We start from the raw sequence: 18,782 nt of genomic DNA, 5'->3' as shown, positions 1-18,782 counted from the left end.
CGGGTCACTCTCGCGAGGCCGGGCAGAGCGGAGCCGGGAGGCCCTGTGCGGTGTGGAGGTCGTTGGTGTCACCTGCCCGCCGCCAGCTCCTTCGCCTGCCGGTCCGCTCCCCGCCCGCTCCAACCATGTTCTCCGCCCTCGCCCGCCCTGCCGGCGCCGCTCTCCGCCGCAGCTTCAGCACCTCGGCCCAGGTAGGCCCGACGAGGGGCTGCCTGCAGGCGGAGGCCCCCCGGCCGGGGCCACGTGGGTTCTGGGCTCGCGAGCAGCCCTGATCCCCGGGCCAGCCTTAGACCGCAGGGTCGTCCGGTACCGACCCGCGCCTGTGGCGCCCTGGGCCGGCCCGGATACTGGGAGGGAAGTGCCGAAAGAAAACCTGGGAGAGGAAGGGGGGAAAGCCCCCCCGGCTTGTCCCCCCGGACCCCCAGAGAGCCTGCACTTGGTCTGCACAGCTTCAAGGCTGAGAAGCTTTAGCTGTAGGGCCGAAAATAATTTAACGCTTGTATGCAGCTTTCCATAGTACTTTAAGCGACTTTGTTCTTGTAGCATCCGTGCAAACAACGTGTAATTATTAACTCCATAGTGCTGGCGGACTGAGATACCGAGGGTAGGGAAGTGGTCCAAGGTTACAATCATTTGGTCAGAGAACTGAAAGTCCACTCTCCTGCCCACTGTCAGTGGTTTTGGATCACCAAGCTTTCCCTCTAAGAGCGTAAAGACGCTGCCGCCTCATCAGGACCCTTTTGAAGGATCCTGCTTGCTGTGGGCGGACTGGGCCTGCCCCCCAGGTATGGTGACTGTGCCGGGCTTGGTCTGCGAGTGCTTAAGCCTAAGCTATTTTTAGTCATCCTCAAGGATGGTGGTTCTCTAAACTTCCGTGTGTGCTGTAATCACCTGAAAGCTAATGAGGAACAGCCCGGGTCCATTGAAGGAGGGTAGGACCTGCACCTTTTGTATGTTTACCAGGTGCCCCGGGTGATTCTAATATAACTAAAGTTTGAGAACCCAGGAGATACCCACATTGCGTCTTTAAGTATTGCACCCAAGAGGGAGGTGATTAGTAAAGGAGATTCCAGATTTCTGCTTTAGCTTCTGTTCTTCGGATCAGTTTCTTGTGCGTTCAGTTCATTTGGAAAATAAGTACACAAGAGCATTGAGTATCCATGCTTGCCAAGATCTGTGCTTGGTGCTGCAGGAGATACCAAGAAGAGTAAGGAGTGGCACTTGAGATAGGCCCCAAATGAGTAAACAGGGCAGGTGGAGGTGCTGAACGTCCATGCTGAGGAGTGGGGGAAGGGAACTGATCACGAACCCGTGGGATTTGCTGACAACAGACGGTTGGATGAGGGGTACCAGCAGGAAGGACATGAAGACTTAGGGCTTTGAAATTGCTGAGATGGGAAAGGCCGCAGGAGGAGAGTGGATTTGGGCAAGGGGAGGATATCAGGAGCCTGGGGCTCAATCCCACAACCCTGAGATTGCGACCCAAGTGGAAGTCAAAAGAGTTGGAGGCTTAACTGACCGAGCCACCCAGGCGCTCCTGGATCCTGTATCCTTAACAGTAAAAATGTATCAAGAACACAGCCTCAGTATATTTATTTCTACAGGTGTATACAAATATATATATATGTTACAACACAAAAAATAGAACTTTAAAAACAAACCATAATAGACTTACATTATAAAGCGGACTTACAGATGAAGGAAGTGTTACCCATTTGCAAAAGTTGCTGAGCGTGTTCTGTTGACAACCAGTCTGCAGAAAAGATCAGTAAGTAAGTATGGAGACTGGTCTTCAAAGAGATCATGAGTTAATCTCTGCAATACTACAGATTGTTGTCTACATTGTAAAAATTCTACCACTGAAGGACTGTGTTTTTATACATATTAACTAAATTGGTGAAACTTTGTAATATACAAATAATGCCATCACCTCAACACTGAACGCAACAGAATGAGTGAGGAGGTCATCTTATGTATCATAAGGGACTGATTCATTTAAAGACCTTAGTGAGAGCATCAGGTCAGTCTCTTTCCTTCCTTTCCTTTCCCTCCCCACCCTTCCTTCCTTTCTTGCTTTCTTTCTCTCTTTCTGTTTTCAAGTAATTCTGTGTCCAGCGGGGCTCCACAGTGGAACCACTGCCCTAGTCAGCCTTGGAAGCCAGGCTGAGTAATCTAGGCATGGGGGATTTCAAGGCGACTTTTGAGTAAGGAAGTGAAATGATTAAAAGTTAATTTTCAGAAGGATGGTTTTGAGGTGGAGCTGAGGGCCTAGGGTAGATAATAGAATGGGAACGGATGGTGGGGGAGGGGGAGGTTGGGAAGATGTTTGAGATGCCAAGGCCTCCACGTCCTAACTGGGTGTCTCTAATAAGGAAAGAGGCAGGAAATAGTTCTAAGTGTTTGAATTTGGGAGAACACAGGTACTATTTGGGAACAGGGTGGGAGAGGTAGAAAGCATACATTTATTTAGACAGTTGGGCTTACGGGACTATGAGAATGCCTAATAGAGCTGGGAATGTGGGAGTTGGAATTGGAGGTCCCTGGGAGTAGAGACAAGATGTGAGAGTGATGACTGAAGTGGATGAGATTGCCAGACCTCAGTTCTGAGTTGATCTGACTAGTTGTCTTGGAAGTCAGCGTTCCCCTTACACAACACCAATTTAAAAAAAATCAAAACTGAAGTCAAGATTTTCAGTTGTATGTGCTTTTAAAGTTTACTTTTCTTAAGCAGATTACACAGTGTGGGTTTTGTTTGTTTATGCTTGGGTTTCGGGGTTTGATAACCAAAGTCCATTACTACTAGTGGCGGTTAGTGTAGAATACGGTCTATGGGGCACCTGGGTGGCGCAGTCGTTAAGCGTCTGCCTTGAGCTCAGGGCGTGATCCCAGCGTTCTGGGATCGAGCCCCACATCAGACTCCTCCACTGGGAGCCTGCTTCTTCCTCTCCCACTCCCCCTGCTTGTGTTCCCTCTCTTGCTGGCTGTCTCTCTCTCTGTGTCAAATAAATAAAATCTTAAAAAAAAAAAAAAAAAGAATACAGTCTATGGTGAGAGTATAGGGACCCAAAGCAGATGGCCGCCCAAGAGGACCACGTGTGGTGCTTCGGGTTCTTATCCCTGCTCTTTGTCTCCTTCCCTGGCAGCTGCCTGCCGGCCCAGAACAGGCTCCTCTTCTCATTTGTAAGGTTTGAGTAGAAATAAGCTCACTGAGGAGTTTTGTTTAGGCCTTGAGTGAGCCCTAGTGGTGAAGGGTACCTTTTGTATAATAAGAGTGAGCTGTAGGGCATGGCTTAGAATAGATGTTTTTTCTAAGTCTTCTCTGTTTTTTTTTTTTTAAAGCCCAAATTGAAGAATGAAGTTACCTGGGTTCGGCTTGTATCCCACGTCATCATTTGCTATCTTTTAGGGCCTGGGCGTATTACAACTTCTGTGCCTCAGTTCCTCATTCGTAAAATGAGTCCGTTAGTGTTACTTAATGGAGTTCAGAGAATCAGATAAGGAAAGACGTAGCTCGGGGCGCCTGGATGGCACAGCGGTTAAGCGTCTGCCTTCGGCTCCAGCGTGATCCCTGTGTTCTGGGATCGAGCCCCACATCAGGCTCCTCTGCTATAAGCCTGCTTCTTCCTCTCCCACTCCCCCTGCTTGTGTTCCCTCTCTCGCTGGCTGTCTCTCTCTGTCAAATAAATAAAATCTTTAAAAAAAAAAAAAGGAAAGACGTAGCTCAGTACCAGCCACAGAGCAGACCTGACAAATGGCCTTCGGCTACCAGAAGCTTCGGCTACCATTTTGCTTCTGGTGTTCCGAGTGGGTGAGGTTGCTGGATGGTCTGAGTTTCAGGTGAAGTCCTACTATATAATAAATTCTGCCCCTCGTGGGAAAGGTTACCAAGAGGTAGTCACGGACTTATTTTTGGAAGTGGCTGGGGTGGGGATGGCTCTAAGTCTGATTTGGTCATCATCTTTCACAGACTCTACTTCCTCCTTAAATGACGGTGTTCTCAGGGCTCTGTCCCTAGTCCCCCTGTCACTGTGTTCCCTTTTGTGCTTCGTCCATATCTCTGGCTACCATTAATCCCAGTGCAGATGCATAAGACCTCCAGACCAAGCCTTTAGCCTACTGCGCACATGTGTGTGTCGGATGTTTTAAGGGGCTCAGACCCAGCATGTAAAACGGAACTCATTATCCTTTCTTCCAAACCCATTACCCCCTCTTCCCCAGTTCCCTCTCTTGCTTAAAGGCAGTGCTGTCTACTCAAGCCAGCAAGCTGTCATCCCAGGTTCCTCTCTCCGTTCCCCATCTGGATGGAAGGGGAGGGGGGTGGCTGAATCCCTTGTCCCATCCATCCTTCTTGCTTGCCTAGGTCCCACCCTTGAGTCATGCTTGGACTATTGCAGTAGTCTCCCTGCCTCCATTCTTGGATGTTTCCAGGCCATCTTCCATTCTGCCTCATATCTTTTTAAAACACAGTTCTGGACATGTTTTTCCCGGCTTCTAAGGCCTTTCATCAGTTCCCCATTGCCCAGAAGGACCAGATAGACTGTGCTAGGCTCTCAGCTTTGGCCCTACCTTCTTCATTCTCCGCGTGCATCCAGCAATTCCCAAGCCATTGAGGACTGCTTCCCTTCACTAGGCCATACTCCATAGCTCCTCCCCCTAGCATCCATCTGGTAAACTGCTGCCCCTCCTTCAAAACCCCCTGTCACACTTAATTGTCTCCTAGTGTCTACCTCCGTGGCACTTGTCACACTAGATGCTGTTTATTCAATTTGCCCGCCTTTCGGTGTGCAGGTCTTGTCGTTGGTGCTAGCAAGTCAGTCTGGCATGCAGCAGGTAGGAAGTCCGGTGCCTGTTGAATTGGAGGTGAGACTTAAAGATGAGTTAGCCCCTTTGGAAGACAGTCTGGCACTTTCTCGAAGATTAAGTGTGGAATTACCATGTGACTCCTCAATCCCACTCCTTGGTATAAGAAAAAGCGATTAGGTGATGCCGGTCATTAGATGTACTTAGGCCTGAAGTGGCTGTCAAAGCTCAAATCTTTCGATTTTTAGTTCCAGTAAGGTGACCGATAAACTGATAGAAATTCTTCTAGCTCCAGGCTTCTAGATGCTAACAAGGCAGTTAAGTCTCTTAGCTGTGTCACTTTTTAACTCTTCCCTGTAGCTGATATGGCCCGAGCCACCTGCTGCTTGTTCTACCTAGAGTCACTCGGAGGTCGGGTTGGAAATACAGAGGCCCGAAGCCTGTCCTACTTCTAGGAGCCTGGCCCTCTGTGGGCTTTCTTAGTCCAGCGGGTGATCCTGATAGACCCCGAAGTATGGGCGCAAGCAGCTGAGGCTGCAGGTCTGACCTAACTGCGGGGAAGGAGCCTTCCGAAACACACAGCCCTCCTGAGGCTGCGTGCCCCTCCCCCCCCAGCACCTCCTTTCCCTGGTCCCCCCCAGAGCCAGCAGGGCTCCTCCCCATTCACAGTGACCAGCCTGTTGGTAGGTGCTTGATAGGTGCTCAGTAGGGAAAGCTGCCTGAGTAAAGCTTGTTAGTCTTTCGGGGGTGTTTGAATAGGACCCCGACTGTCACAACATCTGTGGACATAGTTCCCTGTTTCCCTGAGATAATAAGCCTCTATGCTTCTGAAGGAAACCGGGCCTTGGGACCGGTAGGAATGTGACGCTGGTGTCTCCTTTGGCACCGCAGCAATGAGAGGCCCAGTGCAGTGTTCTCTAGGCTATTGTGTGACTACTTCTAATACTGATTCTGTATTAAGAGTCCTTTCTCTGTGCCTCTTTTTAGAACAATGCTAAAGTAGCCGTGCTGGGGGCTTCCGGTGGAATCGGGCAGCCCCTTGCGCTTCTCCTCAAGAACAGTCCCTTAGTGAGCCGCCTGACCCTCTACGATATTGCTCATACGCCCGGAGTGGCCGCAGACCTGAGCCACATCGAGACCAGAGCCACCGTGAAAGGTACTGGACACGCTGAGCCTGGAGACTCTGCTTTCCTTCTCCCCGGTAGACCAGGGTCCAAGCGATAGAACACAGCTCTTCGGTGAAAGTAGATCAGAGACTCGGGGTTTCCACATACACAAATGCCTACGTCTTTTTGGACTTGAGCCTGTCAGAATTTAAATAGCATTGTCTTTCAGAAAAACAAAGGTGATCTAATCTTCCCATTTTTAATTTTTTTTCTAATTTGGAAAATAATAGGATGGGGAAGGAGAACTTCCAGGGACTTCTGGAGCTTGGGGAACCGTAGGAATGCTGTTCCCTGTGGGCTGCAGGTTGCCTTCCCATGCCATGGGCCAGCTCCTCTGCCAGCTTCTCTTAAGCACAGCCTTCTTAGGGAAATGTGCTTTTCCTGTCAGGCAAACATATGATTGTCATCCAAGAAATAATTCGTCATTATCCTGGTTATTTTACCTTTACTTTATAGCAGTATTTGTCCATGTCGCCAAATTCTTGATTAAATCATTTTTAAAGCCGCACTGTAATTTACCATTTAGTATATTATCTATACTATCGGCCATTGGGCAATTTCCTGTTTCGCTCTCCTTTAAACACAGATACATAAGCTATGACGAACATCTTCATCTTTACATCTTGTTTCTGAGAAGCCCAAAAGTAGAATTAGTAGGTATGACTGTGTTAAAGCTTTTACTGTGAAGTCCCAAATTACGGTCCAGAAAGGTGTAGTAATTTCTGTCTCTGCTGGCAGTGCGTGAGAACGCCCTGCGGGATGGTATTCCCACGCGTCCCCAGCCGGCGGGCGCCCCTCGAGAGGCCAGCTGTCAGCTTGTACGTTTCTGTGCCTTCCGTCATCTCTGAATTTGTTTGCTCGTTTTCTTTTGGAGCTTTTGAAAGCTCCTGCAATAAGGAGAAAGTCCAAATCAAAGCAGAGTTTGGTCATCAGAGCGAATTTCCCTTGCAACCTTTGAAAGTAGACCTTTTTTCCCCTCAGATGATAGGAATAAACAAGGAGAGACCAATACTTAGAGTCCGTGTTTATCAGCACCACGATTTCCTCACTTGGCTTTCAGTGTGTCTTCTGATCTGACCCTGAGATGGGGCTTTTGTTAGGACGACTGGGCGGTGGGTGGAGGAATAGGCAGCTCTTAGAACTGGAGCCAGGAAGGGCCTGACAGGTGCTAGCGGGTCGGATAAAGGCAAGTGGCTGAACTTGGTATGGTGGCGAGGGTGGGGTGGCTAGAGGGTTGATCCGTTCCACCAGGGCGGGCGGTGGGGGGGAAACCCAGGCTGTTGGAGGCTGGAAGGGTCAGACCCGCGGGCAGCGGTGGTCAGGAAGCACTTCATAGGTGGGCCATGCAGCCCTCCTAGAGGCCTGCGGTCAGCACTGGACCCAGCAGGGGCTGTCTTCCCCCGGCTCCGTCCCCACAGATGTGCTCGCCTCTCCAGATCAGAGAAGGTGAACTTGCTCTCTGCTGGGGGGTTGTCTAGGCTACCTCGGACCTGAGCAGCTTCCGGATTGCCTGAAAGGCTGTGATGTGGTGGTTATCCCAGCAGGAGTCCCAAGAAAACCAGGTGTGTGTTTGGAAGCCTTGTCTCACGTCTCCCTGCCAGTCAGGCGGGGACATGGTTTTCCGTTACACGGGATCGAGTCAGCGTCTCTGTGGCAGAGAATGCCACAGGCTCCCCAGTCCCTGTGGGATAGAGAGGAATCCCTTTCTTGGCCTGGCACGTGTCTGCACCCTGCCCGGTCTGCTGCTCCCGTGCACGCTATCTGCCCGCAGTGCCCTTCGTCCGCCTGCTGCTCGGAAGCTCCTACTCATCCTCGAGGACCCTCCTCACATATCTCCCTCCCTGAGCCCCCTCCCCACACCCCAGCCCCTCCACGAGCCTCTGTGAGCACTTGTCACACTAGCTTGTTTCTCCTGCAAGATAGATGGTCGTGAAAGCTGTCCCGCTCACGTTTGGTTTCCCCGTAACAACTGACAGCCCGGGGCGCGCACTGGGCGACTTGCTCCGTGCTTTGTGAACATCTTGAATTGGATCGTTCTCAGGCATGACCCGGGATGACCTGTTCAACACCAACGCCTCCATTGTGGCCACCCTGACGGCTGCCTGCGCCCAGCACTGCCCCGAGGCCATGATCTGCATCATTTCCAATCCGGTGAGTGCCGCGGCCCGGTAGTCCGCTCACGCCGCACCGGAAGCCCCCAGCGAGCAGCAGGAGGCGGAGGTGCTTACAGGGACCAGAGTCCGATAAAGGGGTAGCAGCGGACGCATGCACCGCATGAACCAAGTGTGAATTCCGGCCTGGTTTTCCCACCACTTGTGTGCCTTTGGGCACATCACTCGAATCCCTTCCCGTCTCTGTGTCTTAGTTTCTCCTCCTGCAAAGTCCAATCTCGAACCTCCATTCAGCCCTGATTGTGGTGGCCCGTGAACTTCTTTTACTCTGTGCTACTGGGGGTTCACAGTTCCTGGTTCCCCATCAGGCTTGCTCAGCCACCCCGGGCCCTGCTCCTAGGATTTTATGGGGAGCTTCTCCTTTGATCCCGAAAGCGCATGTGCTGTACCCACCCCTCCACCCCCTCCCCCCAAGAAGACCGCGGCGACCTGCACGCCTCCCCAGCAGCCCTTTGGGTTGCAGTTACCCGCTGGGGTAAGGTTCTGAGGTACCTCAGAGGGGTAACCTCTCAGGCTCAGGCTCAGGGTGGAAGCGCAATGACAGCATCGTTGACCGATCCACACACAGAGCTGTTGCCAGGGCTTCTGAGGAGCCGCCCCCCAACTAGCTCACCCTCGGGGCAGCCGGTCAGCAGCAGGGAGCAGCCCTGCCTTTGCTGGGACGCTAACCTAGCGGCTGACTCGGATCCCGCGGTTGTGTTGGGCCTTTATTGGGCTCTCTGTGCGCCAGGCGCTGTGTCAGCACGGGCTGTATGTTAAGTCCCGTAACCTTCACGGCCTCAGGAGGTGGTCGTCTCTGCCGTGAGGAAACCACATGCGGGGAGCTGGGGAGATGTGCCCAGGCTTCCCTCGCAGGGTGGCTGAGGGGTTGGCCCTGCACTGTGCGGGGGTTTGTTCGGGTGTCAGCCCCAGCGGGAGCAGGTTGTGTCCTGCGGGGCCAGCCTCTCGGGTTAGGTTGACAGCTGGAAGGTCATATGCACATCGGAACCGGGGGAGGGGGGGCCCTACGGGGGGTCCTACGGGAGGAGCATTGTGCCTCCATGAAGGGTTTTTTGTGGGGGGTGGAGAATAGGAAGTCGGCCCACTGTGACCTGTTCACCGCGAGGGCAGCTTGCCTGTATGCAAAGCTACCGAGGCAGCTTGGCCTGTTAGGACTTGTTCGAGGTCTGGAGAAGAGAGGTTTCCGTCTGTGGCACGTCTCTCCTCTCGGGATGAGGGCAAGTTCCTCCTCTCTCTTGCATTTAAAACCAGGTTAACTCCACCATCCCAATCGCAACGGAAGTTTTCAAGAAACACGGAGCATACAACCCCAATAAAATCTTCGGGGTGACGACCCTGGACATTGTCAGAGCCAACACTTTCATTGCGGAACTGAAGGTAAAGGTGTTCTTCAGGCTTCCTTCTGGCCGCGCTTGGTTGATGGGTGGGCGTAGGAGACTAGGGAGTCTTCGGTGCTCCTGGAGTGGCCCCTGTGGGGGAGAGTAGCTCTCAGGTTTCCTTGGGGGATCCACACAGACCCCTTCAGGTGTAAACTGCAGCCAGCTGGTGTCTTGACTCCGCTCCCTCTCTGTCCTCCCTGGTGCATCGAGTGTGTGGGCTTTTTCCCGATTTCTCGCTGGCTCAACTGGACTGTGCTCTCTAAGCTCATTACCTCTGAAAACTAGAACTAACAGGATTTACCTGCTAATCATTAGATAAATGATACAGTCGGCAAACCTGAAGAATTTGGGAACATTCCTGAAGTCCCGATATGTCAGGATCTGGTCCCTGGCCTGTAGTTCTGACTGCAGTTGGCTGCGGCTCGCTGGGCCGCCGACCGGGCCGCTGGGCCCGTGCTGGGGTGGGGGGTTGGCACCAGCACCAGCTCCGGTGTCCTCAGTCCCTCTCGCAGCTCAGTTGTAAACCTTGGGGTGTGGATCCAGCAGAACCACTTCCTCTGGCCTGTGGAAGTGTCCCTGTTGAGCTTCAGGCCAGTTTTTGCAGGCTTTGCAGATGAGGGGGCTTCTCTGAAGTAGGAACAGTTATCCTGCACACACGAGACCGTTGACCTTGATCGTCCTTGCCCGTGCGCCAGACAGGTCCGCTTCTGGAGCGTGGTGCCCTGCTTTTGTTCACGCTGTGGCATGTCGTCAGCTCCTCTCCTAGGGTCAGGGGTCCCAGAGATCCAGAAGACAGGGCCAGGCCTTGGGATTCAAGAGCCAGTGTAACTGGATAAGCAGCTGGGCGTGGTTGTTTGAGTCAGGACAGGCTTTCCCAAAGAGCTTGCACTCCCACTGAGGCCAACCAAGGACAGGCCGGGACGGTGGGGCTTGGGCCTCCTGGGGCTCACAGCCCAGCTTTCTGGAAGCCACAGTGCTCATTCTCTCTGGGCTCTTGGGGACCAAAGCACCCCATCTCCCCTGGGCCCCTGGTCCTGCTGTGACACACTAGCTGCACATGGCTATTTAAATTACTTAGAATTACAGAAAATTAGAAATTCGTATCCTCCATTGCACTGGCCACATTCAGATGCTCGATAGCCCCATGTGGCTCCTGTGTTTTCGCAGAAAGTTTGACTGGACAGTGCAGTCGTAGCCTGGGAACTTCTGCTGTTTGGGGGATCTTGGCTCCTGGCAGAGAACCTAGTGCTTGTCAAGCTTCAGTTAAGTGAATTGTCCTCTCCCTCAGGCTGTCTGGCATTCTGGGAAAATCCTGAATTGTATCAGGAATGAAAGTTGGCCCTTAAAGCTCCAGTATCTGGAGCTCCAGTATCCTCAGTCCTCTTGGCCATCTTCTGCCCCCTTTGCCACCTTCTCTTGGCTTTTCTGCTGATGTGATACGTGTTCTTTATGCCCCCAGGCCTTTCCTCTTTCTGCTCCTTTTGCCTAGAATACGCTTCCTTTGGCAGAGTCCTGCTGCTGCTTCCCAGATGAAGTTACGTCTGTCCCAGAAAGCCTCTCCAGGGCTGATGAAGTGCTCCCCCCCTTGCTTCCAGGGCCACCCCATGTGGCCATTTCCACACAGCACACAGGGACGTCTCTTGTCCCCAATTGACAATATAGGTCTCAAAAGCAGGGGCTCCATCTGTCCATGCCCATGTCTCTGGTGACCGGCACACCGCCTTGGCACGTAGGCGCCGCCATGTGAGCTCCCCGCTCCATGGACTTGGTCCTGCTGAGTCTGCCCATTCTCAACGCTGGGTCTCCCTTCCTGGACAAGGGGTGTTCCTGACAGGGCTGCTCTCTTTAGCAGCTGTGGCATTTGGGGAAGGGGGCATCATTGGGGGACTGCTCTCATCCCTCCCATAACTCCCACCAGATTCTCTTTTTTTTTCCTTTTTTTGACCGTCTTAAGAAATACCTGGTCAGTAGATTTGTGGGGTTGTTGTGCCTCTGGTTTAACTAATGAATCAGCCTCTCCTATTAAGCCCTGACAAAGAACCATGGTGTTTTGACCCCTTACAGCTCAGTTTTATTCTGTCCTCATCACAGTTTGAGTTGACAGACTTCTCACCCCCGGGTTTTCTGGAATTGTTCTTGAATGTTGCTCTGCAGTGAGGGGGAGGGAATTGGGCTCGTTCTCTGTGACCGAGTGTGGGGACGTGAATCTGGGCTGATGCATGGGAAATGACCTTAGCTCCGGGGAAGAGGACTGTCCTCTGATTCTCAGAAGATATCAGACTGACAGGGACCAGTGGGGGGACCCCACAAGGGGGCAGTTTTCTGCTCACTATAAAGGAAGACCCTCATAGTAACCACACCAGGTGACGCGTACTCCGCACCTCACCGTCCAGCTGGTGTTCCACGCGGGAGGTGGGGCTGTGGTAGGAGATCTGAACACAGCTGGACTCGGGCCTCTGTGGTTTCTTTGTTCTGACTGCTGTGGATTTTGCCAGTATTGGTGCTTTAGGTGAATATGACATAGTTTTTGCTCAAAGAGCTTTAAAAATTAACAAAGCTTCATACTTTGGTGGCCAGGGTTTGGATCCCGCTCGAGTCAATGTTCCTGTCATTGGCGGCCATGCCGGGAAGACCATCATCCCCCTGATCTCGCAGGTGAGTGTGTCACCTGGGCAGGAAGCTATAAGATCAGGAACGCCATTAAGAGGTTCCAGCTCGAGGTGCTGAAGACAGACTGACGAAGAAGAAACATCCATCGTATTTTGAGAGGATTCCCGCTATGGATACAGCCCCAGCCGTTGTTGGGGGAGGGGGGCGGTTCATGAGTGGCCTGCGGGGCTGTGGTCAGGCTCCAGCACTTCGGGGGTCCACCCCTGTGGGAGTGAGTGCGGTCAGAAGGTGCTCACAGCGGCCAGCTCCCAGCACGCAACGAAAACTGCTGCAGGAAACCACCGAATTCCTGGTTGGGTGAGAACAGGCAAAGCCTCTTTGTTTAAAAGCGAGTAGAGGGGCGCCCAGCTGGCTCCGTCAGTAGAGCCCACGACCCTTGATCTCGGCTCTGTGAGTTTGAGCCCCACGCTGGGTGTAGAGATGACTTAAAAATGAAATCTTTAAAAAAACAAATTTTAAAAAAATGAGTAGAGACAAGGTGAACACCACTGAGAATAACATATATTAAGTCCGTGTCCTGACCCCCTGAGTGTAGTGCACTGAGAAGGACACAAAACCTTTGTGCCGTTCTTGCCAGAAGTGCATAACCTTATGAGCAGAGCACGAGGAAACCTTTTATAAATCTAAATTGATGGACATTCTACAAAACGAGCGGTCAGTCCTCTTGCCAAGCGTCCGGGAAGACAGGACTGCTAGGGAATGGGCCGACATGGGGTCCTGGATGGGAACTGGGACAGAAAAGGGACAGCAGTGGGGAAATGGGTGACATTTGAGTAAGGTCTGTAGTTAATGTATCGATGATAATTTCCCGATCTTCATAATTGCACTGTGGTTATGTAAGATGCTAACATTGGGGTAAGCTGGGTGAGGGAAATTTTGTGCTATTTTTACAACTTTTCTCTAAGTCTAAAATTAGTCCAAAATATTAAAAATTCTTTAAAAATGAGTAGGGATGGGGCGGGCAGGGTTGGCGCCTGGCTGGCTCAGTTGGTGAAGCACGCGACTCTTTTTAATCTGAGGGTCATGAGTTCAAGCCCCATGTTGGGTGTGGAGCCTACTTTTAAAGGGCATGGGGGGCGGTAAGGGCCCCACTATACCTCCCAACAAAGTTGACTTTTTCTTTACAGCAGAGTTGGTCTCGGTTTCCCGTGTAGCGGCAGTGCGGGGGGCGTCTGCCACGAGCAGGGGAGGGGGGGGTGTGTGGGAGTGGTGGCAGCACCCACTCACGTGGTCCCTGTGGCTTCACCCACAGTGCACTCCCAAGGTGGACCTTCCCCAGGACCAGCTGACAGCTGTCACTGGGCGGATCCAGGAGGCCGGCACAGAGGTGGTGAAGGCCAAAGCTGGAGCAGGTGGGTTCTCGGGGGCGGCCCCCAGGTGGGGTGCTAATGCTGAAGGCCCCGCTGCGGTTCCCAGTTGAAGACCGGAAGGGCCAGGCAGACAGCGAATGCTTTTCTCGGCTTCCTGGCTAAGCCAGCCCGGTGGCAGGGGGCAGCCGGGCTTTGTGGAGTGGCGTGGCGTTGGAGGTTGGCAGTGCTGGTTCCGTGCCATTCATGAGTTTGTAAAATTAAGAGATGCCGACCTAAATTCTTCGCAGCTAAAGCTGAAGGTTTTGCAGCTGCTTTGCTTAGCTGGCCGGGCAGGCTCGCCCGGATCTTCAGTCGCAGGGCTAGCTTGGCTAAGCCGCCTGTGTCCTCCTAGGCTCAGCCACTCTGTCCATGGCCTACGCCGGCGCCCGATTTGTCTTCTCCCTTGTGGATGCGATGAACGGAAAGGAAGGCGTCGTCGAGTGTTCCTTCGTGAAGTCCCAAGAAGCAGACTGTGCCTATTTCTCCACCCCATTACTGCTGGGGGTACGTATCCTGAAGGGTGGGTCTTGTGACAGTGGAAGCGAGCACGTTCTCTATACTTAAGATTGGGAGTCCTGGCCTGTCTGCTCCGTAATTCAGTTTTCCCCTGTGCAGTGACTGCATCCCAGTGCCTGGGCTGTGCTGGGGGTTTTGAAGGTGGGCGCACATCCCAGAATTAAGAGCAGGAAGAAACCTGAGACTGGGGGTGGGAAGCCACTGGCCTGTGACTCTCCTTCCCCGTGGATCGACCAGCTGGTCAGCGGCTGACTCTGTTTCTTGCTGAGACGCTTGCTTGCTCCACGGCAAGGCAGCCATGGACAGTTCTGAAGGAGAACCTCCCTCCACCAGCCCGCATACTGTACCCTCCGGCTCATACTTGTTCCTTGTCCTACCTTGGGGCCTGCTGAACCCAATTCCTCTTCCAAGGAGGCCCGGAGAGTTGCTGAGCTGTGAGATTTTCCTGCTTCCCTGCTCTGCCCCCGCGAGTTTTCTTCCTGGAGCGTGCTGTAGGTTGTCCCCTTGAAGCGGTGGCGTCTAGGACAGACCCCATCTGGTCACATTGCTTGGCTTTGGCCAGGCTGTTTCAGAGGCAGCTGTCTAGTCTGGTGACTCTTCCTGAGTGTTCGGGGAGCCGACACTGCCAGGTCTCTGTCACACATGCCATCCAGCCAGCTTTCCATTTCTGATGTGCAGGCAGCCACTGACATCAGAGAGGTGCTTGCCTTCATCTGCCCAGAATGAAACAGTCTGGCGACGTGCCCAGCCACCCAGAGGCGCTTCCCACAGAAGCCCTGCGCTGATGTCCAAAGATCCCTGAGAAAATGGCCCCGGGCCTCAGGGACCCCGTGTGGTGGAGAGACAGACACTAAGGAGACTAATTCCGGGACTGGTGTGGCATGGCTGTGTGCGGTGTGGGTCAGGGAGGGCTCTCCGGGGAGGCGGCCCAGAAGCCGCGACTGCCGGCTCAGACACACGGGCTTAGCCGTGGGGGTGACCCAGTGACAGACACCTGCTATTTTCCTGATGTCTCACGTCTTCCTACTTGATTACATTGGACTTGGGTAGATATTACCAGGTTGGCAAAAGATGAGAACCCAAAAGTATGCTCCGTGTCGGGAAGAATAACCTTCAGTGCTGCTAAGGATTGCGTGCTCCGTGTGCCAGGCCGCCCGCGTGTGTTCTCATGGCCTCCTTTGGGGTGGAGAGTACACCTGTTTTCTAGATAAGGAAACCGCCTTGGCCCAGGTGCACACAGTGAATGCCTGGGTCTGGATCGCAGCCGGGGGTGGCCTGCCTGAAGCCCAGGCTCCGGGCACAGCTCACGCCGTCTCGGGTGGCCAGGCTCCCTCGGCCAGCTGCCAGCTGCCAGGTGGGTGGGCTGGGCAGGGTCATGAAGTTACATGTCAGGTTTTCCTGAACAGCCTCGTTCATGGAAACCTGTTGTAAAATTTACAGTACTTTCAACGATCCTTAATTTTTAAATTGTCCCTTTATCCTCTCGTCTCCTTTAGAAAAAGGGCATTGAGAAGAATCTGGGCATCGGCAAGATCTCCCCTTTCGAAGAGAAGATGATAGCGGAAGCCATTCCTGAGCTCCAGGCCTCCATCAAGAAGGGAGAGGAGTTCGTGAAGAACATGAAATGAGAGGGCAGCCAGCGAGCGGTCCGTTTCCCTAACTTATGAAGGCATCATGTCCCTATAAAGCCATGTCCCGCCCCTCGTGTTTGAGTTGCGTTAACCACGAGTGTCATGTTAGCGTCGCCGTCCCTTCCAAATCGCGGGTCCGTCTGCGGGCGCAGCAATAAAAGCAGGCTTTGATTTTCTTTTTCAAGGTCTCTGCAAGTGTGCTTTCTTGCCCGTTCAAGCTGGCTTCAGAGGGCTGTCTGGCGTCTCCATCGTGAATCAGAACGAGATGTTATTTAAATATCAGGCTGACGCGTGATGGTTTCATCAGTAGTTTCGAGAAAGTCTGAAAAATTTGTCAGTAGCTGTTCCTCCCAACCCTGCTTGGCACCATTGCCTCCCTCCGCTGTGCAAGCCAAGGGAAGACTCGGCTCCGGCCTGATTCCTCAGTGTCCCGGGGTGACAGCTGGTGGCACGTGCCCAGCCGCCCTTTACGGTCCCTGGTTCCTCCCATGTGGTGGTTTCTGGCTCAGCGTACAGCTCTGTCTTCTACGTCGGAGCTGCCTTAGCTGACCTCTGTCCCGCTCCGAATCTCCTCCTCCCCTGCCCAGCCCCGTGTCCAGGGACGGGGGCCACCCTAGGCCGGCTTGCGGTGAAGGCTGGAGCAGGGGCAGAAATCACAGCTGCCGTGGCAGCGTGGGGGACACAGGAAGGCTGGCTTCCTGTCAGGGCCTAAACAGGAACTTGGTTGTATTCTCTGGACTTAGGGTAAATGTGGGGAGTTAGAGCGTGACCTGTTCCTTGGAAGGGGAAACTGAGAGCCCCGCACCTGAGACGGAACTTGGTGTCAGGTAATGACCTTCCAGTGACCGGGTGAAAGGACAGTTGGGGGCAGAGCTCTGCTCTGGGCAGGACACTCCTCTACCTACAGCAGCTTTTCCTGAAAACTAAAATGGGTGTTATCATTATGACATCATTGTTTTTTTTTTTTTATAAGAGTAATAGGCATTCTCTGTTTAAAACCTAAAACGTAGCCAAAAAAGAAAGCAGGAAGATATCGGGCGATGGTATTTGTCCTTGTAATTTTGCTTATTTCGTAAGTTGAGATAGCCATTTTGTAGCCCCCTCCTCTGGTGAAACTCCCCCCCCCCCCATCTAATTGCTTTAAAGCCATTTTCTGTGTCATCCGTCATCCTCTCTCCCTGCCACCTTTCTGTGGTTGACGAGGCTCCGCTGGGGGCTTCTCCCTCAGCTGCAGGGCCCGGCTGGCCTGGCACATTCGAGACGGGGGCTCACATGCGGCTGGTGTGTAGGGGACGCTGGGGCAGCCAGGCTTGTCATTCTGCACGGGGCCCCTGCTGCAGAGCGGGCAGATCTCTTACTTGACAGCTCAGGGTTCCCGAAATCGGAAAAGCAGGCACTGCCCGGCAGTAGGACAGGCCCAGAACCAGCCCCATCCTCAAGGTGGAAGCAAGTCCCTGGGCAGCCCCAGGCTTGTGGTGGGAGGGGACCAGCCATGCAAGGACGGGAGTCCCAGGAAGGCCTGGTTCTTTGGGGGCCAACTTTGGAGACGAGCTACCACCATAAGCACGGGTGTATTTTCCCTTATCGCTTGGCATAACGGGGTCATCTTTATGGGGAGCCCACGGTAACGACTCCGAGTCACTGCTGTTGGATAATTAGGTTGCTGAGGGTTTCACTACTGTAAAGAGCACAGCTCTGGACATCGCTTTTGGACTAATTCCTCCCGGTAGTTCTATGTGTGAAAAGCCACGCTAGCTCTCTCTGGGGTCATTCGCTATGTCGTGGGATCCTTGCAGCAACCCTGGCAGGCGGGGCCTAGTACGGGTGACTCAGAGCAGGTTGTCCTGTTCAGAAAGGTCAGTGCCCATCTCTGCCTACCAGGGGTCACCTCACGGGGCCTCCCAAACGGTTTGCTAAAGATGCAGCTTCCTGACACTCCCCCCCTCCCCCCGCAGAAGTTCTGACCTAACAGTCTGAGAAGGGGGTGGCCAAGAATGGAAGACACAGCAGGCTCTTCCAGAATATGCTAGGGAAGGGGGGCGGGGGGTGGCCCACCATGCTTCCGACACTGGCTACCCCGGAGCTCTTTTCTACTATATAGGCCTCCTGCCGTTCAGAGCTCAAGTCTGGTACCTGAGAGCCCGTGAGAAGAGTGCAGATAAAGTGCAGGACTCGGGACCAGGTTCTTTCTGGATATTTTGGCAGAAAAAGGGAGAAAGGGAGAGGCCCTGTGGAAGATATTCGGGAGGGAGGAGGAGGAGCGTTTGAGCTGGCCCTGCGGGCTGGCAGGCAGAGCAAGACGGGCCTGTCTGGCAGCCGCAGGAGTGGCTGGGCTGAAGAGAATGGGCCCAAGCTGGGCTTGAGGAAAGGCCAAATGTTTGGCTTGCAGCCGAGGGCACAGGAGGAGGCAATGGGACTATTCTGGGGACGGTCCGGAATGCCAGGCTGAAGAGCTTGGACCTCCTTCTGTGGAAGTGGGGACAGGGATGGTGACACGATCCCAGGGTGTGACTCAGGAGCCTGGGGTGGGGCCCAGGGAACACCCTTGCTCCAGGCCTGCAGGCTGTCCTCTAGGCTGGAAAGCTGCAGCGGCAGGGCTCACTCAGGACGCCCAGCAGCAGAGCTGAGGGCCCAAAATAGGGTGGCAGTGAGTGGGAGGGAAGGGATGACAGGGACACGGAGACAAAGCAGCATCTCCCAGCCCCGTTCCCACCACGCAGAAGTCCATCAGCCAGTTAATGGGGAGGGTTAAGCTAACTGCGCCCCTGCTTTCAAGCTCCAGTGATCCCCGCCTCTGGCCGCCTCCTGACACATGACTCCTGTCCCCCTCAGCGAGGAACAAAAACGCAGGGGTTGGGTGTATGGTGTTAATGACCATATGAGCTGGCTGAGGCCTTTGCTGGGGGAGGCCAAGAACCAGACTTCAGAGAGCAGAGGGACGCCCGGTGCGGAAGCTGCACGGAGGGTAATGACATGGCTGAAGCCTTGGTCCTGCAAAGGGACCGCGTGTGAGTCCGGGGTAGACACAGCGCAGTTGGCTAATTATAAAGCGAGCCGAGTATGGCGTCCTCGCTGCTACGGCAGAGGGGCTGAACAGCTG

The 18,782-nt window shown here is 53.6% G+C and overlaps 1 protein-coding gene across 1 annotated transcript; it reads left to right on the top strand.

Moving 5' to 3' along the window:
* Positions 1-5: 5 nt before the first annotated feature.
* On the top strand, positions 6-15,866 carry MDH2 (malate dehydrogenase 2). Its single transcript, XM_045786239.2, has 9 exons — positions 6-191; positions 5,788-5,956; positions 7,445-7,528; positions 8,008-8,117; positions 9,389-9,514; positions 12,094-12,171; positions 13,439-13,538; positions 13,888-14,039; positions 15,548-15,866. The coding sequence occupies exons 1-9, from the start codon at positions 126-128 to the stop codon at positions 15,677-15,679; spliced, it is 1,017 nt and encodes a 338-aa protein (XP_045642195.1). The 5' UTR covers positions 6-125; the 3' UTR covers positions 15,680-15,866.
* Positions 15,867-18,782: the final 2,916 nt, after the last annotated feature.

Source organism: Ursus americanus, chromosome 2, assembly GCF_024610735.1.
Source record: "Ursus americanus isolate L20-20 chromosome 2, mUrsAme1.1.p, whole genome shotgun sequence".
In the NCBI taxonomy this organism is placed as follows: domain Eukaryota; kingdom Metazoa; phylum Chordata; class Mammalia; order Carnivora; family Ursidae; genus Ursus; species Ursus americanus.
The sequence above is the reverse complement of the archived record's forward strand: the minus strand, read 5'-3'. Positions and strand labels throughout refer to the sequence as shown.

Coding starts and splice junctions, on each gene's coding strand:
- MDH2 (XM_045786239.2), top strand. CDS start 126: ATGTTCTCCGCCCTCGCCCGCCCTGCCGGCGCCGCTCTCCGCCGCAGC. Junction 5,957..7,444: donor GACCAGAGCCACCGTGAAAG/GTACTGGACACG, acceptor GGGGTTGTCTAG/GCTACCTCGGACCTGAGCAG. Junction 8,118..9,388: donor TCTGCATCATTTCCAATCCG/GTGAGTGCCGCG, acceptor ATTTAAAACCAG/GTTAACTCCACCATCCCAAT.